This window comes from Delphinus delphis, chromosome 3, assembly GCF_949987515.2.
Source record: "Delphinus delphis chromosome 3, mDelDel1.2, whole genome shotgun sequence".
NCBI lineage: Eukaryota > Metazoa > Chordata > Mammalia > Artiodactyla > Delphinidae > Delphinus > Delphinus delphis.
In genome coordinates, this window is record NC_082685.1 from 3638150 (window position 1) to 3661292 (window position 23143).

The 23143-nt window shown below is 55.7% G+C and overlaps 1 protein-coding gene across 2 annotated transcripts in view; it reads right to left on the reverse strand.

The window, feature by feature from the left end:
- Nucleotides 1–22372, reverse strand: part of TJP3 (tight junction protein 3) — a 29446-nt gene extending 7074 nt beyond the window's left edge. For both annotated transcript variants that reach the window (XM_060007392.1, XM_060007389.1), the window contains exons 1-13: nucleotides 22210–22372; nucleotides 9871–9927; nucleotides 9646–9755; nucleotides 8811–8913; nucleotides 8229–8577; nucleotides 6424–6527; nucleotides 5209–5368; nucleotides 4823–4931; nucleotides 2346–2404; nucleotides 2043–2109; nucleotides 1738–1894; nucleotides 803–911; nucleotides 422–659 (exon numbers count right to left, since the gene is read on the reverse strand). In XM_060007392.1, the coding sequence (XP_059863375.1) occupies nucleotides 422–659; nucleotides 803–911; nucleotides 1738–1894; nucleotides 2043–2109; nucleotides 2346–2404; nucleotides 4823–4931; nucleotides 5209–5368; nucleotides 6424–6527; nucleotides 8229–8577; nucleotides 8811–8913; nucleotides 9646–9755; nucleotides 9871–9918 (1613 nt within the window). In that variant the 5' untranslated portion in view covers nucleotides 9919–9927; nucleotides 22210–22372. The remainder of the gene's footprint in view (nucleotides 1–421; nucleotides 660–802; nucleotides 912–1737; nucleotides 1895–2042; nucleotides 2110–2345; nucleotides 2405–4822; nucleotides 4932–5208; nucleotides 5369–6423; nucleotides 6528–8228; nucleotides 8578–8810; nucleotides 8914–9645; nucleotides 9756–9870; nucleotides 9928–22209) is intronic.
- Nucleotides 22373–23143: the final 771 nt, after the last annotated feature.

Consider the following 23143-nt stretch of genomic DNA (forward strand, 5'->3'; position numbering starts at 1 on the left):
GGGGCTCCTAGTGTCATCACAGGGTCCTTATAAGAGGGAGGCGGGAGGGTCAGAGGCAGAGAGAGATGAGAGATGCTGCACTGCTGGCTGTGAGGATGCAGGAGGGGCCGCGAGCCAGGGATGCGGCGCCTCTAGAAGCTGGAAAAGGCGGGAACCGATGCTGCCCTGGAGCCTCCGGAAGGACCAGCCCTGCCCACGCCTGGATTTAGCCCCATCAGACTCATTTCTGACCCTAGAACATGAGAGGATAAAAGTGTGTTGTTCAAAGCCCCTAGGTTTGTGGTAATTTGTTACAGCACCTGCAGGAAACTCATACAAGCGCTGACTGGTCAGCCCTGAGCCTTCTGCATGGCTCCCCAGAGGCAATCACCAAGGATGCTAAGTAGTGATGCTGTGCCCTGTCCCAGTGGGCGGTCCGCACCTGCTCTGGCTGGGGATGATTCCCCGCTCTTTTTCCCGGAGGTCACGCCCCATGCGCACCGCCAGCCAGTGGCCTCCGCGGGCGTGGCTCTGTCCAGGGCCGGGGTACAGTGTGTCCAGCACGTGGAAGACGTCTCCGCGGGTGAAGCCCAGGCCAGACGGCGGGCTGGGCTCCATCTCAAAGTGCATGCGGATGTAGAAGGAGTCGCCCACGCCGGACTGCACCATCTTCCGGAAGACTGTGGACAGGGAGGCTTCCTGAGCTAGCAGGGCCACAGCCCAGACCCGACCCCTCCCCAGGGCCTGGCCGTGGATCCCAGCTCCATGCTCACATACACACGCGCTCTCACACACTCACGCACATACACTCACACACACTCACTGTCCTGCTTCCTCTGCGTCACCAGTTCCACCTCCTCGCCCGGGGGCAGCTCCAGCAGGAACTGCACAGCCTCCTCCCGGGTCAGGTTCCGGAATGGAGTATCATTCACCTGCCGGGAAGTGGGTGCAGGGGTGGGACAAGGGCACAAGATCCCAGCTCTTCCTCCAGACAAAGCCCTCCACCCAACTCCTTCCAGAGCTGCTGTCAAGAGCCCCAGAGATTGGGGGACGGCTTTCCGAAAGGGGCACTGCCCTGTGGCAGCCTGGGCATCACACACACACACACACACACGTGAAGGTCTGGGCCAGAAACCAGGATACAGGGAATGCAATCGGTACAGGCATAACCGAGGCTCTGCGTGTTGTCAACATCGAGACATGGGAACGAGGGGCCACAGCTGTGACAGGACCAGGACACTGGTGAGAATTTTGTGATACTTGAAAGAGTCAAGACAGACATGCGGTCGTGACAGGGACACAATATACAGACCCGGACAGCAGGTCACAGACACTGATTATCATGGAGGTAAAGACACACAATGAAGGCGCGACCTGGATAAGGCCACGACCCGGACACGGGAGACTGGAGGTGGCACAGAAAGGGACTGTGGATGGACGCAGGGATCAAGGGTGTGGCCCAGGCAACATGGTCAGGACACGGTCAACTCAGTGACACAAACAAGGAGACTGTGACATTGATAACGAGGCAGTGACCTGGGAAAGGTCGTGAGCTGGACATCGAGGTCATGACATTGACAACAAGGATGTGACATGCACAAGGTCATGACCCAATCATCAAGGTCATGCCCCAGGCTGGGAAGCCCTTAAAATGTTTGAATGTCTCTGGGGGTCTTGCCGGTCCCCGGGGGTGGACACACAAGCAGTTACAGACTCGGGTACCACCCAGCAGGCCCACCCCCAGCCTCCCCCGCTCACCTGCAGAATCTCATCTCCCTCCTGGATGCCCTGCCCGTCTGCCGGGCTGCCCGCCTGCACCCCGGACACGAAGATGCCCACGTCATTGCCTCCGGCCAGCCGCAGCCCAATGTTTGCGCCCTTGAGGAAGCGGACCACCCGCGAGGCGGGGCTGTACCTGAGCAGTGAGGCAGAGACAGTCGGCATCAGGCCGAGGATGGGAGAGCCCCACCCCCATGCTGGTGCGAGAAGGCAGGTGATGGGAAGCAGGAGGCAGCCCGGGTGTGCGGGTTCTCAGCTGGGGGGCTCTGTCCTGGAGCACATACCCATGGTCCTCCACGCTCTGACCACTAGGCACGCTGTGCATGTCACAGCTCCTTTGCCTCGGGGAGTCTGAAAGGGAACAGCCAGTTTTTCCCGAGCACACTGATTGGTCCAGCCGCCAAACCTTTGCTGGGGGGTGTCCCTGCCCCTTGGAATGCAGCCCCCAGCCCCGCGCTTCTTCCCAGGGAACTGTCCCTGGCCTCTTAGGTCTGTGCCCGCCTTCCCCACTCTGCTCGGTAGAGCCTCATTGGCTGCGATCAGAAAAATCAGAGGAGGGGTGCTCAGAGTCACCACCCTCTGCTCACCTGGTTCTGACGGAGTCCTAGAATCCACTGAACCTTCCTGCCGAAGCTGGGGGCTCTCCCTGGTGGGGAACAGATTTGGGGTGAGGTGGGGGTAGGGGGATGTTGAGCAGCAATTTTTAGAAGAAGTTTGACTTATTGGCACTCAGGTTCTAATCCTGGTCCTGCCCCTCTGCAGCTGTGTGACCTCCGGCCCTCTGCTTCCCCTCTCTGAGCCCGTTTCCTCCTCCGAGCCCTGGGATGGCTGAGTCGAGTCAAAGCCTCAAAATGACGTGAGCCTGTGACAAACAGTCATGTTTACTGTTTTAATATTAATGAAAAGTTATAGAAGGTGCTCTTGACCCAATGTCTGTGTCCCCCCAAATTCATATGCTTAAGTCCTAACCCCCAGTGGGATGGTCTTAGGAGGTGGGCCTTTGGAAGTGACCAGGTTTAAATGAGGTCATGAGGGTGGGGCCCCCATGACGGGATTAGTGTCCTTATAAAAGACACCAGAGATCACTCTCTCCACCGTGGGAACACACAGCAGGAAGGAGGCCGTCCATGGGCCAGGAAGAAGCGTTCACTAGGAACCGGCCATGCCAGCACCCTGGCCATGGACTTCCGGCTTCCTGCCTATGGTGTTTTGTTAACAGCCTGAGCAGACTAACACAGAATTAAACCACAGGACGGAAAGAAAGTTCCCTGAAAAATCAACCCACTGTTAGCACAGAAGAGTTACTTTCCAGATCTTTCAGATGCTTTCAAAGAAACGGTGAGGAAATATATACTTCTGAAAGAAAATCAAGATCAGGCCATATGTTAGCATTTCCGACATACAGCCTGTGAACCCCCAGTGCTGAGTGACTGGGGGTGGGGAAAGACACTTGAGAATGATGTACCCCCAGCCCAGGTCTCACGGGGCAGGTTCAGAGAGTACAGGGTCTGCATCGGAGAAACACATCAAGCTGCTTGGAGCCGTCTGTCCACAGATCCTTCTGTGTGCCCATGGAATCCCTGGGAAGATCACACAAGAGTCCCCCAAACCCTTTGAGATGCTGCCCTGTGTCACTCTGCAATCCGGTTCATTCACCATACACAATGCCAAGTGCGTTTTCCCAAGGCCTTTTCAATATACTCTCGGAGACATCCTGTTTCATGGCTGTCTAATATTCCCAAGCAAGGATTATATTATAACGATCGTAATAAAGAGCATTCACTATGGGCCAAGCACACACACACCATCTCCTTGTGTCACCGTTAGTTAGTGCCCTAATTAGTGGTGGAGTAAGATCTGGGGCCTTGGCGTGGGCCCTCCTCTGGCCTCTAAAATTGACCACAATGACCCCCACCTCCTGGTCCTCCCGCTAACAGCCATGTGAGGGAGCTTAGAAGGGGATCATCCACTCCCAAAAGCCCACAGCCCTAGACTACGTCTTGACTGTAACCTCATGAGACCATGAACCAGAACCACCCAGCTAAGCCGTCCCCAATTCCTGACTCTCAGCAACAGTGAGGTAATACATGTTTACCATTGTCTCAAGCGGCCAGGTTTGGGGGTCATTTGTTATGCGGCTGTAGATAACAGATACAACTCCCTACTTCACAGGGAACTGCAGGCTTAAATGAGGTGCCTGTTACCTAATCCCCAAGTGTTGTGCAATCATGTTTTTAAAGGCGTTGAATTGTGTACCCTCAAAATTCACCTGTTGTAGTCCTAACCCCCAGGATCTCAGAATGGGACCTCATTTGGGAACAGGGTCATCACGATGTGATTAGTGAACTTGAGGTCATACTGGGGTGGGGGCGGTGGCTAATCCAGTCTGACTGGTGTCCTTATAAAAAGGGGACATCTGGACACAGAGACACATACATGGGGGAAGATGACGTGAAGACACACAGCGGGGAGACGGCCACCTGGAAGCCAAGGAATGCCGGAGGCTACCAGAAGCTAGGAGAAAGGCCTGGAACAGATGTCCCCCTAAGAGCCTTGAGAGGCAGTGTGGCCCTGACACCGTGACTTGAGTCTTCAGTCTCCAGGGCTTTGAGACCATAAATTTCTGTGGTTCTAAGCCGACCAGTCTGTGGCACTTGGTTACTGCAGCCCCAGGAGATTAACAAAGTAACTGCCACTCTGTCCCTTTTATAAACATCATCATAACGAATAAGCATCCTCTAATCCCTGCACACAGCTGTGGCTATTTCACTCCCAAGAGAACTCTCTAAAAGTCTTGCTCGGTGACAGGGCTTATGCATTTTGAAGTCTTCTAGGGCTTGTTGTAAAATTCTGTTATCCCTTCTGCTTTGAGTCCGTCCATATCTGGTTCTCCCAGGACCGAGAACCCTGAGCCACAATAAGGAGGCAAGAAGGACTGTGTGTGGAAGGAGAGGCCTCTTCCAGGCAGGCCGCCATGACTGCACCCTCAAGGCTACCCCATGTTGGAAAAGATAGGCCCATGTTCCCATCCCACTTGGCCATTCTAGCCGATGAGGTTACATACATGGGGGAGCTGGTTCGGCTGGCGTCCGGACTCCGCTGCCCATGCTGGGGTGGCGGTGGTACATGGGATGGTGGCGCCTGAGACAGTTCTGACCCGAGGTCTGAGATGTCTGCGGGGGAAAGCGTGTCTCAGCCACGGGCACGCCTTCCAGGCTGCCATTTCACAGAGGGGCACATCAGGCCCCTCTAAGCAAAGGGGCCCAGACCAGAGTCAGGCTCAGCTGAGGGCCTCCAGCCCTAACTTGCTGTGTGGCCTTGGGCAAGTTTCTGTCCCTCTCTGAGCCTCTCAGGGCCAGGCTTCCCAACTCCTGCTTGGTCCTGCCTGGCACAGCCTGCCTCCCTGGCCCTCCATTTGAACCTCCCAGGGCTGGCCTCTTGGCCCCTCACCCTCCAGAAGGGAGCTGTCGCTGTCGCTGACGGCCGGAGGGATATTCACCAGGAACTGGCCTCGGTCCCTGAGCACCAGCAGAGTCAGTTTCCCTTCCGACTTCTCGATCAGTTGCCGTGTGTCACTCAGTGACAGATTCTCACTGGACACCCCGTTGATCTAAAAGGGATCAGGAAGGAGGAAGCAAGTTCATGAGAGATAGGGGTTACTAGAAACAGATACCTTGGTGAGGGGGACTAGAAACACACAACCCTCAGGGGTTACTAAAAACAGACATTCTCAACAGAAAATGATAGAATTGCATTCCTGCTGTGAGAGGAGATTATGCCAATAACTGACCTCCAGAAGAATTCTAGAAACAGACAATTTTCTAAGAGGGGTAGGGGGGCGCTAGGGAAAAATTAAAAATGGATTGACTCTCATTTCCCCAGACGGGGAAATTTCTCAGGAGACACTGGGAACAGATATTAGAAACAACTCTAATTGGGGGAGAGGGAGTAAATATGTAGATAGTAGAAACAGACAATCTCTGGGAGGTCTGGAAACAGACATCTAGAAGTTGATTAGAAACATACAATTCCTAGGAGGGATTTAGTGTCATCTCCGCTCACCAGGAATCCATTGCTAACATTTTCTCTTGGGAATGTCTGTTTTCAGTAACCCTTCTAGCCCCCAGCCCCACCTCCAAGCTCTGTTTCAAGTGTCAGCCCCAAACTACTAGAAACAGACAATTCTTCAGGGTCACTAGAAACAGATAACCCTGAGGAAACGCTAGAAACAATCAACCAGAAATGATTTGTATATCAAACACTAGGAATCACTAGAAACAGATTTTCAGGGGAGGAGTCGAGAAGGAAACCAAGCTCTTAAGGCAGAGCTGCTCCTCAAAGCCTGGTCTCTGGACCATTAGCATCCAGGCACCTAAGGCAGGCCCGTGAATCAGTGCTGTAGCCAGCACGTCATGTGATTCTGGGGATACTAGAAACAGACAACCCAAAGGGGGTGCTAGAAACCGACATTTGGCAATGGATTTGCGGCAGATGCGGGGAAGGGGGGAAAGTCCTGCGTAGCCATCTCCAACCTTTGTGAAACAGGCCACAATGCAGGAGGCAAGTGGTTCAGAACCAGCTTTGCTGACTGTGCCATATGCCTCGGTAACACTGTTACCCTCTGGCCCCGGTCTCCCTGCCCCCTGACAGGAGGAAGGGGCTCACCTGTAGGATGAGGTCTCCTTCCCGGAGCCTGCTGTTCTGGGCAGCCAGGCCCGATTCTGTGATGTGCTTGATGAAGATCTGACTGCCCAGTTTGACCCCGAAATCTGTGGGTGGAAGAGGAGGGAAACTGAGGCAGGGCCTGGGTTCTGGGCTGCCAGGGGCTCTCAGACCTCAGCCTTCTCGCCTGCCCTCAACCATCCCACCTTCCAGGCTGCTGTCGTGCAGGGAGTGGGCAGGCTTCAGCCTGCTGCCCCTTTCCAGCGGGCACTCTCCCCCTGAGGGTGCCTGTCGGCGGGTGACAAAGCAGACCTGGTCCCCTGTAGTTGGGGGAGGTGGAACACACAAGCACCCGGTGATGCTGAGCGCTGGGAAGAGAGAAAGCTGGGGGACTTCCCTGGTGGTGCAGTGGTTAAGAATCTACCTGCCAATGCAGGGGACACTAGTTCGAACCCTGGTCCGGGAAGATCCCACATGCTGCGGGGCAACTAAGCCCGTGTGCCACAACTACTGAGCCTGCGCTCTAGAGCCCGCGAGCCACAACTACTGAAGCCCACGCACCTAGAGCCTGTGCTCTGCAACAAGAGAAGCCACTGCAATGAGAAGCCCGTGCACCGCTCTGAAGAGTAGCCCCTACTCGCCTCAACTAGAGAAAGCCCACGCGCAGCAATGAAGACCCAACGCAGCCAAAAATAAATAAATAAAATTTTTAAATAAATAAATAATTAATTAAAAAATAAAAAGTATTAAAAGAAAAAAAGAGAGAGAGCGTAAGCCAGGAGGTGGGGAGAGTGGCCACGGAGGGGCAGTTTGGGGACAGGTGTTAGGGGACGGCCTCTCTCAGGGGGTGACGTCTGAGCTGGGTCTTGGATGAAGCAAGGGAGCAAACCCTGCAGGAGTCTTGGGAAGGTCATTTCAGGTGGTGGGAACAGCCCGTGCAAAGGCCCTGGGGCAGGGATTCTGATATCATTGCACAGCAGTCAGCAGCAGGCACCTGAGAAGGAGCAGAGCCCAGGTTGTCCCTTCCCAACACCCTGATGACATCACCAAAGCGGCTTAGGGGTCACAACCCCAATACTCAGTGACATCACGATGAGCGTTTTCAGGATTATTAAAATTACAGTGTGGGGTAGATATCCCAGTGTCATTTGTCACATCATGACCAGAATTCCAAGGTCACAATACTGCCATTGACTCAAGACAGGAATGAGAGATCACGTCCCTACTGTTCTGCACCTACTAATCCCTCGACGGTCTACTGACGTCATGATGTGTGAGTTTCCCGTTGCTGCACCAAACCGCCACAAACGTAATGGCTATAACAGGACACGAATTTATCGAATAGTCTGAAATGGGCCTCACGGGGCTAAATCCAGGCGTGGGCAGGGCCGGTCCTTCCGGAGGCTCCAGGGCAGCATCGGTTCCCGCCTTTTCCAGCTTCTAGAGGCGCCGCATCCCTGGCTCGCGGCCCCTCCTGCATCCTCACAGCCAGCAGCGCAGCATCTCCCGTCTCTCTCTGCCTCTGACCCTGCCGCCTCCCTCTTATAAGGACCCTGGGATGACACTAGGAGCCCCGGGGGAATCCAGGGTCATCCCCATCTCAGGGGCCTTAATTTAACCCCACCTGCAAAGTCCCCTCTGCCCTATGAGGTGACACATCCGCAGGTCCTGGGACCAGGATGTGGGTATCTTTGGAGGCCATTATTCTGCTGACCACACACCACATGTGATCAGATTTTCGGGCAGCAGTGCTGCCTGTTCCCGGGGATGCCAAGCCCCACTGCCGACAACGTGGCCCCCACGCTCACCGTCGCTGTCTCTCCTCCGCACCAGCACGGACTTCACGGGCCGCATGCGCATGTCCTGCCGCGGCAGCCGCTTGAAGCCAGACACCAGGGCCAGCCCGTCGGCCTCGGAGCCGCCGCTCGGGCTCCTGCGCCCATGGCTGCTGGCCTGGCTCCGGCGACCCGTCCTTGGCCGGCGGGAGCGCTCGCCCCAGGAGTGGCCAGAGCCGCTGGACGTGTCACCCTCATAGCCCTGGCCGTGGTCAGCCTCGTCCAGGCGCCGCGGCCCATCTTCCTCATCTGAGTCCTGGTGTCCCAGGCCAGAGGTGGCCTTGGTGGCGGGCAGCTGGACTTTCCGGGGACGCTTCACTGTCTGTTAGGGCAGGCAGAAATGGTCGGGGTGGCAGGGGGCAGCTCAAGGCTTTGCCCCATCCCATGGCGGACCCTGGGGGACTCTGGTCTCTCTGGGCCTTAACATCCAAGCTGTGAATGGAAACAAGATTCCACTTGCTTGGGGAAGCTTATACTCAGACTGCCCATGGGCAACAAGACCAGGAGAAGTGGGGTTCAGCCAGGGGCTGCCTCTCCCACCGAGCCCCCACTCACAATGTTGGCCACTTTTGTGCAGGTCTTGAGTATCTGAATGGCGAAGGTGGAGGTGACACTCTCCATGGAGACCCCATTCACCATGACGATGTGGTCCCCTGTCCTGAGGGAGGAGGCCGGATCTCAGGGAGGAGACATCACCCAGGAGCCCCTCTCCCCAGGCCTGCCCTGAGGGCCCCTGGAAGGTACCCCCATGTGTACAAAGCCTGGTTCTGATTTACTGGTGTCCCCAGACTCATGAAGACATTTATCCTTCTGGGCCTCAGTTTCCTCATCTGTAAAATGGGGCTGATCGCAGAACCCACATAGTGAAATGCAATCATAGAACATAAGCTGCAATTACACCTGGTGTCCCTGTACCCCCTCGCTTCTTTCTCTCGGGCCCCCTCTTCCTGCTTTTCTCCCCTTCTCTCCCTGTCCATTTCGTACTCTCTCTCTCTGAAGCTGGTCGCTGATTCTGAGCTGAGCCATATCACCCGTCAGCCTCTTGGGTCCCAGAACCATTTTCCCAACATAACTCCCAGGAGCCTTCTATCCCCAAGAGCTCAGGACACTGGGTCTCTCTCCCTCCAGCCAAAAAGAGGTTTCCAGGATATTTGCTCTGGGAGCATCCTGGGGCCACTATGACCCCCAGAATCCATCAGAGGACCAGTGCCTTGAGGAGAGTGGGGGCTAGTCACTGTCTGTCCTTCTGCCAGGCCCAAGCCCTGTACTGACAGAGCTGGAAGGCGCCAGGCACTTTCCAGCCTCCTGGTTTGGGCCCACACAGTTCCCTCCTCTTGATGTGTCCCCCCCACCCCCACCCCCGCCGGAACCCAGCTGCCTTGACACTCACTGTAGCCGGCCCTCAGCTGGTCCTCCGGGCACCACATCGGACACAACCACTGATCCACCGGGCCGGTCTCGGCCACCAGATATTGCAATGCCGAAGCCTCGGCGGGGGTCCTGAGGGGGGATGAGAGACAGAACGTGATTTTGCTTCTCACTGGGACAAAGGCTGTCCTGCAGGAACCAACCCACCATTCCCATCAGCACCCACGCGGAGGGAGGGAGGCCTCACCTTGCTGATCGTGACTGTGTGCTGTTCCCAGATGGTCAGCTCCTCCATGTCCAGCACCTGGTGGGAGGTGACAGGGAAGGTGGACATGAGGTCTATCAGAGCAATCAGGGCTCCCCATACCCGGGTGGGTGTGGAGCCTGGCTCTGACACTCTCATGGCCCAAGTCTGTGAGTTAGTTGCTACCTCTCCTGAGATCTCAGTTTTCTCATCTGCAAAATGGACTTAAATCAGTGGTTCTCAATCCAGGACCATTCTACCCCCTCTCCCAGAGGGCACTGGGTGGTATCTGGGGACATCTGTGGTTGTTATGATTGGGGGGTGCTCCTGGCATCGAGGGGGTGGGGGCCAGGGGTGCTGCTCAAACCGCTACACGGAGTGCACAGTCAGACCCCACCACAAACAATGACCCATCTCCAAATGTTAATAGTGCCATACTGTGGTGGGAGCAGAGGAAATGTTAGTCCTTGTCACTGTCCCTCGGGAAGGTCTGGCTCAGTCCCTGTGGTGGTGGTGGTGGGGATCTAGCAAGGCCTGCAGACACAAGGGTCTCACTCTGCTCCAGACACTCAGGGCTCCTCGATGTTCCTCCCACACACCAAGCCCGGTCCTGCCCCAGGACCTTCGCACGAGCCATCTCCTCTGCCTGGATCTCTCTTCCCCCAGATCTGCACCTGGCCCGCCCCCTCACCTCCTTCTCCCAGCCACCCTGTCTGGAACTGGAATGCTTGCCATCCCACAACAGACCAGTTTATCCTCCTTTCCCTGATTCCTCGTTCACAGAACTTGTGATCCCTTGACACTCTCTAGGTTTTTAAAATCTGGTCACTGCCCTTCTCCCTCTAGAATATTGGCTTCAGAGGTCAGAGATTTTTATCTGCCTCATTCAAAGTTGATCCTGAGTGCCTGGATCATAGGAGAGATTCTAACTATCTAAGAAATGAATGAATGAATGAAGTGCTTCCTTTGCGCCAAGCACTTCACAGGTAAGATCTCATTTAATCTGCTCACTAAGGGGCATTCTATTATGCCCCTTCACAGAAGAGGAAAGCCAGGCACAGAGAGGGGAAGTCACTTGCCAAGACAACAGAGCAGTTGAGGGTGGGGCTGGAGGGTGGGGCTGTGGGGCGTGAATTCTGTTATTTTCAAGCCCAAGGTACAGATGAGATCACAGGCTCCGGGAGTAGAGGTCACTCAGCCGGGAGATGCTGGCAGAAGCGGGGGATGTGGAGCCCTCCGGGAAGCCAGCCCCCACCCATCCCTTACCTTCTGCGCGGCTGTCCCACTACCCTGGGGGCCTTGTAGAAATGACGCTCCCTCCCCAGCCTGGTTGCCCAGCTCAGCACTGCAAGGGCGGGGGACTCCCTGTGAGCCCTCCGCTGGTGTGATGTGTTCTGGTGCCTTTTCTTAGAGGTTCCCGGGAGAGCAGCATTCCAGGCTCCCCCGAGGTAGGAAGGGGGCAGAGAAGAGGGAAACAAAGCCAAGGGCAGGGCCTCACGGACACCCCTGGGAGCCAGGTCTGCTCTCTCAACTGAGCCTCAAATCCTGCAGTCTGCCCTTTGCTGGCTGTGGTGGTGCCTCTCCCAGCCTCATCTTCCCCATCTGTGAAATGGGTACCTCCCTCACCCCCACCGCCCCGTCTTTCAGCGCTGAGTTGTGGGAAGCGGGCGTGGAGTCATGCACGAATAGCAGAAGGAGCCTCTAGGAGAGATGACAGTGCTGTTGTGAGAAGTAATAATAATGACCTTCTTCCTCTGCATAATATTACTAAGCAACACTATTCCGTGCACTGCCAGCGAGCGCACTGCACGTACCCATTCATTTACTCCTGAGTGACCTCAGAAATGGCACTTCTCCTATTCCTGCCTTCCTGCCTTACAGGGAAGGAAAGGGAAGCCCAGAGAGGTTCAGTAACTTGCTGGAGCTCACACAGCGTGCTGCAAACCTTGGCAGCCCATCCCATACCTTTAATCTTAACCACCGGGCTACAGTATCCTTCTGCTTTTTTTTTTTCTTTCTGAACTTATTTTTCAGAACAGAATCTTTTCACTTGCTTTGATTTTATGCTTAGTGTCATTAAACGGCCTCCCAGAATTTTGATTTCTTGGCCTTATTTTAAGAAACAGCCCACAGGGAGTCAGGGCCCCTAAGGGGGCAGGCACAGGTGGCTGGGGCTTGTCCCAGCTTGTGTAGGTTTGCCTCCATGGATACTGCAGGACTCTCCATGACCCATGGGGTCACGCCTAACGCCACATCCCACCTCAACTTAGTTCCAAACATTTCCCTGGCAGTGCCCTGTGCCTGGTTACCCTCCCAGGATGCACACAGCTGCCCCGGACACTCAGGTCTCAGCTCAAACGCAACCTCCCCACGGGACCCTACTAGACTAGCCAATCTTCCCTGGCACCCTACCACCCCTCCCTACTTAATTTATGAGGTTTTATTCATGACATCCAAAACCATCTTAAATTATCCTGTTTAATCATCAGTTAGTGAGTTTCTGGTCTTTCCTCTTGGTCTGTGAAGGTTGGGCAGGGCTGTCTCTCTGGGTACGTTGGTGATGGGCCCTCCAATCAGCTCCTTTCCAGGCTTTTGCACATGCTGTGCTCCCTGGCAAACTCTTATTCATCCTTCACAGCCCCAGTGCCACTGTCTCTTCCTCCAGGAAATGAGTCCTCAAAGCCCCCCGCCCCCCCCCCCACATTTTACGTCTCTGATTACTGAGGCCTGGGATGTCGCAGTCCACCTGTCTCCCCTACATCCCTCTAGTCCAGGGATTCCTAGTGGGCAGGGCTGGGGGCCCTGGGACCCCAGCATTGTCCCCACAAGACCAGGCACGCGGGAGTTTGAGGAATGCGTGAATGGTGGAATAAAAGGCTGATTCCTCCAGGAACTCAACCAGGTACGTCCTGAGCTCCTAGCCTCCTCAGCTCCGCCTCCGTCGAGGTGCGCTCCGAGGGGGCGGGGCCCGGGCCTTCGTCCTCGCCCCCTGCCACGCGCGGGACAGAAACACCGGAGAGGAGACGCCTCCAGAGGGACAGGTCTTACCAAGGCACGCCGCCCCGGGCACTTGGCTACCAGGCTGCTGTCCGCTCTCCCCCTCCCCACTCCAACCTCTGGGAACAACGGCGGGGGTGGGGAGGGGGAGGGGAAGGGGGGGTCACAAATACTCGAGCTGGGGACTGGATTCTGGGAGCGGTTCCTTGCTGCCGGGAAGGAGGCGGCGGGAACCAGAACTGCCCGGCCCTAGAGCCTCGGGCGGTCCGGCCTGGGGCGAGGTAAACAGCCTAGGCCTGTTTACCCCTCTGGGGCCCGACCTGAGACCCAGCGGGGTGGGTGTGACAAAGTCGATTCAAGTTTCAGCCCTGGAGAGCGAAGTCCCCCCAGACAGAGCCACAGGGATTCCCTCTCGCAGCCCCGGTCGGCTTGCTCGGTGCAAAACGGGGCTCTCGACGCCCATGTCTACCAGGTCGCCCAAGTGAACGGCTCTGTATACAGTAGGCACCCAATAAATGGGGATCCCCTCGTCCGCAGCCTAGCCGCATTCGCCAAAGCCGCTCCCGCCCACATATGAAGTCCCTGCCCACGGTTCCGCCCTTAGTGCTCAAGCTTAACTCCGCTGATCTCCCGGGAAACCGGGCACCTACTACGTGCCAGGCGCTTTGCAACACACTTTTGTCCTGGAATCCTTCCTACACCCTTCTATAAAGTGACCACCGTCCACTTTATAGATGAGGTTCGGAGACGCATGGATTCAGCGGCCCAAAGTTACGGAGAAAAAAATGGGATTTGAACTCAGGTCTACCTGCGAAGGCAGACTCAGGACAGAGGAAGCTCCCGGAGGCCGCTTTGGAGGCCAGTGGGCGCGGACGCCTCTGCCCGTGCAGCCTCGGGCTAGCCACCACATTCCTCTGGGCCTCAGTTTCCCCATCTGTTACCTAGGCAGAGGGTGATCTGGGGTCCTGGATCCAGGTCCCAGCCCTGACCCCAGCTCGGTCCCCTCTCCCTCCCGCCCTCGGCGGGCTACTCGCCTGGAATCTCACCGCCATAGTCCACCCGGGGGCCGTCCAGTGCCTCTGCCCCAGGGGGGTCTAGAAACAATTGGCCCCCACCCTGGCGTGAGGGAGGAGGCTGGGGAGGGTCGCGGCGAAGCAGGTCCCCGGCTCTCGCCCTCCTCCAGCCCGCTCCGCCGCTGGGGCTGCACCTGCACCTCTTCCTCCTCCGTGGCCCCTACCGGCTCCGCCCCCGCCCCGACACGCCTTCGGGACGCCGCCGAGGCAGCCTTCGTCCCCCTTCCCCTCCCAGCACAGGATCCAGGCCCAGGGGTGGGAATTCCAGGCCGGGTTTTCCGCCCAGCTGAGCACTAGCCAGCGGCGGGGCTGGAGACCAGCCAGGCAAGGCTGCAAGGAAGACCGGGAAGGGATTACAGCCGCGTTCGGAACGGAGCCTGCGCTTCGGAAAGTTTAACATCCGAGAAAAACTCTACATGTTGAAATTCAGTAGGGAGATCTCTTGGATTAGGAGCTAGTCAAGGGTCAGAGACCTCAGGAGCATAGGGCTGGTCTTTCTCGGGTCACCCCCATCTTCGGGAGGTTTACCCTATTTTAGAGAGAAAAAACGGAGGCCCAGGGAGGCCAGGGGCATGGACTCTCTGAAGGCGCACAGCAGCCGCCTCTGGGCCTGCCCCGAATCCAGTGGTACCCGCCTGTCTTCACACCTAGCACCTGGCTGGGTCCCCAGCTGGGAAGGGCGGGGCGGCGAGGGCGGAGGAAATTCTTTAGGTTCCTCTGAGTTAAGGTCCGGCTTCTTTCTCCTCACCCAGCCTCACCCTCAGGAGCCATCTAGGAACTACAGGACGAGAGCAGGAAACCCTCTACCTGGGGGTGAGGGAGGGAGGAAGTCACCTGGATGGGTGGAGCCACCATCGGCCCCACCCGCACATTCCTTTGTGCTTAAAAAAAATAGACCTTGAGGCCCAGCTGTTCCTGTGCCCCATCTCAGGCCAAGGTTGAAGGGGCAAATCTGGGCATAGACACCCCTTCCCAGCCTCATCCAGTCAAGACTGGGCAGAGAGGAACTCCAGACTGTGGGAAGGGGGGAGGCAGAGGGGAAAATGGAGGATCAGGGAAGTGTTCCTGGAGGAGGGGGTATTGCCACTAGGGTTTTTAGGGTTGGATAAGAGTTTGCCAAGTGTACAAGACAGAGAATATAATCAAAATCTTTGAGGCCCCCAAAGTTGATTTCTCACCACTCCCCACTGCAGTTATCCCCCAAAACCTAGTCTGGAGACCCCAGTTAGCCAGAATCAACCCCTCAAGAGTCCCCAAAGGCCCCCAAGGCAATAAATACTTGCAGAAGCCCCCTTCTAAGGACCTGCTTGGAACCTCATGGCTAAAGGGGAAAGCTCAGTCTTTCCCGACATGACCTTGGGTCACCAGAAGGTGGCACACAACATGATTTTAGGTAGAAGAAAGTCAAATATTTTCTAAATAGATGTGTATTTGCTTTACTGACTCATAGGACAAAACATAAATAGGTTCCCCACTGCCACGTGCATGCAGGGGTTCGTGGCTGCGATTACTGGGGAGGACTGGGGAGGAGTTACTGATTGGATGTAGGTCTGGCAAAATAAACTGGCTCGTGCTTATGGAGTGTTTGCTTTGCTCCAGCCACTGTTACACAGATATCCACGTGACCATTTTGCAGCTGAGAAAACTGAGGCCAGATGGGTCGAGTGGCAAGCCCTACTAGGAGAGCTGGATTTGGCCCTGGACTTGGCTCTCTTTGACCCCACACCGCTCAGTCTATACCCGTGCTTCTCACTGTAGGGTAATTTGCCCCCCATCCCCCAGCCTGACACCCCAGGGAACGGTTGGGCCCCAAAAGCCAATAGTGCTGAGGTAGAGAAACCCCACTTTAAACCCCTCTAAGAAGGGGGGCAACCACCACAAGACACATGGTCTTCCTCCAGCCACCTCACATATTCATGCCCTGCTCAGGAACACTCACTGGGACTTCCCTGGTGTCGCAGTGGTTAAGAATCCTCCTGCTAATGCAGGGGACATGGGTTTGATCCCTGGACCAGGAAGATCCCACATGCCTCGGAGCAACTAAGCCCGAGTGCCACAACTACTGAACCTGCGCTCTAGAGCCAGGGAGCCACAACTACTGAAGCCTGCGTGCTTCAACTACTGAATCCTGCACGCCTAGAGCACGTGCTCCACAGCAAGAGAAGCCCCCGTTCACTGCAACTAGAGAAAGCCCCCGGGCAGCAACTAAGACCCAACGTGGCCAAAAATAAGTAAATAAATAAATTTCAAAAAAAAGAACACTCAGTGTCTCCCTAGTACCCATTGGATGACGCTGTGCTCAAATGCAGGGCTTTGGAGACGGGTGCGTCCCCTGCTGCCTCACAGGCCAGAGGCGGTGTCATTCATGCATTCATTTTCCCACCTATTCAGTCATTCACTCAACAAAAATATTGCAAGCCCCTGCTATGCCCCAAGTACAGAAAGGAGAAGTGATGAGGGACGGAATTCCCGTCTGAAATTGCAGTGCCAACTACAACCAGGAGGGAGCAGTGTGCGCATGGCCGGAAGGGGTGGGGGAAGGGAGGATTCAGAGAAACCTGTGGGATGATCCTCCTCTGCCCCCTCTGAGCACCTACAGGGAAACTGAGGCCCAAAGGGGGTAGGGACTGGGTTGAGGTCTCCCAGTGGGTCGTGGCCGCCAGGAGGGGTGGGAGCCTGGAGGGTTCGTTCACGCTGGGAGCTTGGGGTCTCCCTGGTGTAGGCTGCTTTGCGGGGCTGCAGGAGGCTGAGGTCTTATCTGTGGCCTAACATGTCTGAACAGAGCCCAAGAATGAAGCAGCTCTGCAGCCTGGCTGGGCGCTGGCTCATTCACTCGAGGTTTACTGATCGCCTACTGTGTATACCCAGCACTGATGCAGACCCAGTCCCTGCCCTAAAGGAAGCCAAGGGTCCTCAGGGGAGATAGACAATAATCAGATCATCACGTAACAGAAATAACAAGTCCGACCTAGATTTCTGAGAGCATAGGTACAGAGGCACAACCTGGGCTGGGGGCTCTGGGAGGGCTTCTCTGAGGAGGTGGTACTGAGATTAATAGGAGTGACCTAAGTGAGAGGTATCTAGGCAGAAGTAACAGCTAGACCTGAAGGAGGTAAGGGAGGCGCCATGGGAGAGCAGGTGCAAAGGTCCTGGGGCAGGACCATGCCTGGCGTGTAGGAGGAACAGCGAGGAGGCCCCTGTGTCTGGAGCAGAGTGAGCGAGGGGGAGAGAGGGAGGAGGGGAGGGCAGGGAGGGGACGGGGCAGGTCGTGCAGGTCCCTGTGGGCTGCGGGGAGGACTTGGGTTTTTACCTCCAGGGAGGCCGGACCCTGGAGGGCTGTGGGCAGAGGAGGGGCGGGGCCTGACTCGGTGCTCACAGGCGCACTCTGGTGGCCACTGTCGAGAGGACAGACTGGGGGCTGTAGGCGGAAGCTGGGGGAGCAGTGACTCCAAACCCAGAGGCCCTGAAAAAAAAAATGTTTTAAATAAACATTTTATTTTGAGGACTTCCCTGGCGGTCCAGTGGTTAGGACTCTGAGCTTCCACTGCAGGGGGCCCAGGTTCACTTCGTGGTCGGGGAACTTAGATCCCACAAGCCACACAGCGTGGCCAAAAAACAAAAGAAACATTTTATTTTGGACTAGTTTTAAATTGACAGAAAAGTGGTAGATAGAATTCAGAGAGTCCGCCTATGTTTCTCACACAGTTTCTCTCAACATTAACGTCTTACGTGACCACCACGGTATATTTGCCAAAACTAAGAAGCCACACCCTCGCTATTAACTAAACATCCTCACTATTAACTGAACTCCACGCTGTATCCAGGTTTTACGAGTGTGAAATCGGCACCAGGAGCCCATCGAGTATCCCACAGTGTGTTCACGTCTGTGTGATCACGTCTTCTCGGGCTCCGCTCCCCCCCCCCCCCCCCCCCCCGTTCCCTGACCTTTTCCGTCTGGAGGAGACGGGTCAGGGATTTTCTACGATGCCCCTCGTTTGGGGTTTGTCTGATGCTTTCCTCATGCCTGGACTGGAGTTATGGGTTCAGCCAGAGGGCGCAGGAGGAAGGGCAGTTTCTGGGTGGGGTGGGCTTGCTGATGAGCACAGCACTGAGGAATGGCCCAGCGGTAGGCACCATGCGTGTCCCGGGGCACCTTAGGGCGAGTACTTTGATGTTGGAGGGAGGGGAAAGCGAGGAGGGGTGAAGACCCTTCTGGGGGCGGCTGGAGAGGGCTCACAGAGGGTGTTCCCCCCCCCACCCCCTAGGTGGGAGGAAGCCCTAGAAGGAAGCTCCACGGCAGGGGGCAGAGCAGTGCCTGGTGAGAATCCCAGCCCCTCTGCTTCCTGCCTCAGTTTCCTCATCTGTATAATGGGACCTAGTTCCGACTCTGAGCACTACGATCGCGAAGGTTCACAAATTAAAGCAGCTGGCACGTAGCAGGTGCACAGAAAGGTTTGCCTGGATGCCTTGAAGTTCCTCCACTCAGTCCAGAAGGAGGGAGACAAGCCCCCACTGGGAAAAAATGAAAGGGAGTTATGGTGTTCTTCAGAGCTGGATGGGGACCGCCTGCAAAATTGTCTATTTCGAGCTTCCATCGTTGTGTGCAATGGCTGGGGGAAGAACCCAGGCCCCTGACACCTTCCTCACCATCCCTGGTTTCAGTCTGGCCTCTGCACTTGTACCCACACCAGCTCCCCCCACCACACCCCATGAAAGGTCCCCTGAGACCCCACCCTTACCTGCCTTGAGGCTGGGCCTGCCACAGCGGGAATCTGTCCTGCTAAAGCACACAGCACTGGCCTTTCTATTCTGTCCAGAATCTTAGGTGGTTCCCCGTGAGCTATTAATTCATTTGTGGAGTGCCTACTGCATACCAGGCACTGTTCTGGGAGCCTAGGTCACTGGAGAGGTAGAGCTCACAGACCAGCATGGAGAGCAGACATTCAACAAGTAAGTCGGGACTTTCCTGGCGGTCCAGTGGTTAAGACTCCGCGCTTCCACGGCAGGGGGCGTGGGTTCCATTCCTGGTCAGGGAATAAGATCCCAAAACCAAAAAGTAAACAGTCTCAGCAATGGGCGCGTAGTTAACAAGCTGTGGTCTTAGCTCAAGAACACTCCATAGCTCCCTAGCATTCGGTCAAGGATATTTATTGAGCATCTGATCAATGCCAGGCTCTGGGTATCCTCTTTAGTTATCCGTGCCTCTTATGGTCTTCGAACTATTTTACAACTCTGTAAATGATAAGAAACTGGTGGTATCTCAAAGGATTCTTGTCCATAGAAATACAAATGAATTTTGTCCCGTGGAGACCACTGATTATTTCCCTGTGGCTATTGACCACCTTTACAACTATTTGTAAATTCATTTCAGCATTGATTGCCTGTGTGTGTGTTCTTTCTTAATATTCTCTCCTTTTTAAAAAAATTTATTTATTTATTTTTCGCTGCGTTGGGTCCTCGTTGCTGAGCGTGGGCTTTCTCTAGTTGCGGCGAGTGGGGGTTACTCTTTGTTGCGGTGTGAGGGCTTCTCATTGCGGTGGCTTCTCTTGCTGCGGAGCACGGGCTCTAGGCGCGCGTGCTTCAGTAGTTGTGGCACTTGGGCTCAGTAGTTGTGGCGCACGGGCTTAGTTGCTCCGCGGCATTTGGGATCTTCTCGGGCCAGGGACCAGAGCTCGAACCTGTGTCCCCTGCATTGGCAAGCGGATTCTTAACTGCTGCGCCACCAGGGAAGTCCCAATATTCTCTCCTTTAAACAATCTGTAAAATCTTGCTGGTTCTCATATTAATTAATGAGTTAAGTAAACTCATAAAGCACCTGTTTGTTTTATATTGGTATAGAGTCATGCTTTACATTTTTGAAAAAAAAAAAAGATCCCTTAACTCCATTACACCTAAAGCCTTCACTCTAGCATCCAAGGCTCCCCCCTGAGGAGATTCCCAACTACTCCATCTTACCTGTTACCATCTTCAAGTCCCAGAGCATTCTTTCCACTTTTCTTCCTAATCAACCTGAACTCTGTCTTTCGTAGTCAGCAAAAGCTGTTGGTTCTCCCCAAATCTGTCCAGAATCCGCCCACTTCTCCTCACTTCTGAGCCCCCACCTGGTCCACCGCATCCTCTCCCACCTGGACCAGCTCAGTCCCCTCCATCCAGGTCCCTGGTTACGCCCTCATCGCCCACAGTCTGTCCTCCCCGAAGCAGCCACCAGAGGGCGCCTGTGAGCACCTGAGTCAGGCCCCTCTGCCCACAGCCCTCCAGACTGCACGACCTGCCCCGTCCCCTCCCTGCCCTCGCCTCCTCCCTCTCTCCCCCGCACTCACTCTGCTCCAGACACACAGGCCTCTTAGCGGTTCCTCCAGCTCGCCAGGCATGGTACTGCCCCAGGGCCTTTGCACGGGCTGTGTGCTCTGCCTGCAATGCCCCTGCCCCAACTACTCACTTCTTTCAAGTCTTTGTTCAGATGTCGCCTTCTCAATGAATTCTCCCCTAATCTTTCTACTTAAGACTGTAAAACACCCCCCTGCCTGTTTTACTCCTATCCCTGTACGTCTTTCACTTTTTTTTTTCCTGTAAGGCTGACCATCCTCTAACCCAGGATACAATTTAGGATACAATTTACTTCCTTATTGTGTCTCTTGTTTCTTGCCTGCCTTCCTCCACCAAACCACAAGCCCCACAAGAGCGGGATCTTTGTTTCTCTTGATCACCCCTGAGTCCTCAAGCCCCAGAACAGCACTCGGCACACAGTAGGTGCTTCATAAATGCAGGTTCATTCCCTGGGCACCCCCGCCCCCCCCAGTCATGTTGCCCACTAACCTCAGCCCATTCCAAAGGGTGTCAGGCTCCACCCTGAGCAAACACAGCTCCCCTGGCGCCAGGCCAGACCTGAGGTGGAAGAACAGGAACCCAGACTCCCGAGGTGGACTTTCCCCAGAACTGGGGCCACACAGAAGCCCTGAGCCGGGGAGGCAGGACTCTTACAGGTGCTGAAACTGGGGTATTGGCTGGGGGCATACGCAGCCCCCAGACCTCCCCACTCTCTGCAATTTGACTCCTATCAGGCTGACAGCCCTACTTTACTCTGCAGCCCAGGGCAAGTGGCTACCCCTCTCTGAGCCCGGGTTCAACCTCCGCAAAACAGGAAGGCGATGGGACATTGCCACTGGCTTGGCATTCTGAGTTCTGATTTGGGGTGGGACAGTTTACCTTGACCCCTGCATGACTGGGAATCTATTACTTGCTCTATCATATGCTGTTCTCAGCAGCCCTGCAACGTGGTGACTCATTATACCCAGTTTACAGAGTGGAAAACTGAAGCCAGCTCTATTTGACTCCATGGGTCTTTCTCTCCAAACCCAGGCAGGGTGGGATCTGACAGTCGAGATGTCCCCCCTCCCAACCCCACAGAACCCAGATCTTAAGCAGCTCTGCTTCCCGGGAGTGACCCCAAATGCCAGGCCGGCTCTATACCCTGCAACTGGGACGCTCATGCCTCCGGAGCCCCAGAGGGCCCTCTTGGGCTCAGACAAAGAGCCTTGAGGCCTTGAGGTGCAATCAGACACTTGGCTGGCTGGGAAGTTCTCTTTGTCCTGCACTTTTTGGGAGCAAATGACCCAGAAAAAGCTCTTGCCACTGGATCCCTGTCTTCTCCTGGGTCTAAGCTTCCTTTGCCCGGAGACCATCCTGGCTCCTTGCCCGCAGTCAGCTCTGCAGACTGTTGTGACAACCATCCGTCTGCCCCTTCCTGCGCTTCTCCGCTGGGAGACTTCACCCAGAGAAGAAATCAAGATAAGCAAGATAAACCTCCCCAGAACCCCCCGTTCCTCCCGCTCCAGCACCTGGAGAGGGGACGGAGATGAGATGCAATTGTCTGAAAACTTGGGGGCCTCTTAAGAAGTACCAGGAGGCCCAGATACCAAGCAGGTGCCAGGCTGCCTCACCTGCCATCTCCCCGCCAGCCTCCCCTCCTCAGTTTGGGGGATCAGAGGCCAGTCTGCGCCCCCTCAGCCCCCCTGCAACAGCCGGGGCCAACAATGACCCTCTGAAGTCTGTGGCTATGGCATCCTGGGCAGGCTGCCAGGGGCAGTAACTGCCGGCCAGATAATCCCTTAGAAACTATGTCAAATGCCCACACAGCAGTGTCAGTTTCCTGCTTTCCGGGGAGCCTGGTGGTGGGGGGGGGGAGGTGACAGGGGGCCCAGGACCCCACAGTGGGGAACCCAGTCTGGACAGTTGCTTCGGGATGGTGGGCAGATCGGGGTGGGGGACTCACCTGTCTAGGAGGCTGGGTGGCCTCTGGGCAGGTGACAGGAGCTAGGGCCTGGGCTTCCGCCTGGCATCAGGGGCGGGGAGGGGACCCGAGGCTTGAGCTCTGGTCTTCCCACCTGTTTGCCCAACTTTGCCTCCCTGTGGTGGCCACAGGCTAGCCGGTCCCGTGCCAGGTGGAACCAGCAGGGCGACAGGCGCAGGCAAACCAGCGAGAGTGAGAGAGACCTGGTTGGGTGTGTGGCTCTGTTGCAAGGTGCTCTCACGTGGGAGCAGCTGACCTTAACCCCTGCCGGCCCAGAGGCCAGGGACGCCCAGTCCCGCCCTGCTTGCACTGGCCACCGCTGAGCCCTTGGCATCAGCAAGGGACTGGCTCATGTGGCAGGTCCTTGGGAGACATTTGTGGAAAAATTCAAGGATGAATGAATGAATGGCGCATTCCTGCCCCCCCATCCCCTCACTGCTCCCCTTGCCTTCCAGCTGGCACAGCATCCCACCGCTTGTGGCAGGGCTGCTCCTTCCATCCCCACAGATCTGAGCTCAAATTCTGCTTCTGTGCCACCAAGTGACCGGCCGGATTCCTACACTGAGAATTTTCTATCACTTCCCAGCTGGGCAGCTTTGGGCAAGTCACCAGCCCCCCAGTTTCCTTACCTAAAAAAATGGGAACAACGGGGACGTCCCTGGCGGTCCGGTGGTTAAGACTCCTCGCTTCCAGTATTGGGGTCACAGGTTCGATCCCTGGTTGGGGAACTAAGATTCCACATGCTGTGCGGCGTGGCCCAAAAAATATATGAAAATAATAATAATAATAAAATGAAAACTAAAATAAAATTTAAAAACGGGAACAACACTGGCGTCTGCTCCTAGGGTTGTTTCCTACAGTAAAGTGAATGAATGTCTGTCCAGAAAGTGCTGAGAACTCTGCTGGGCACACAGTA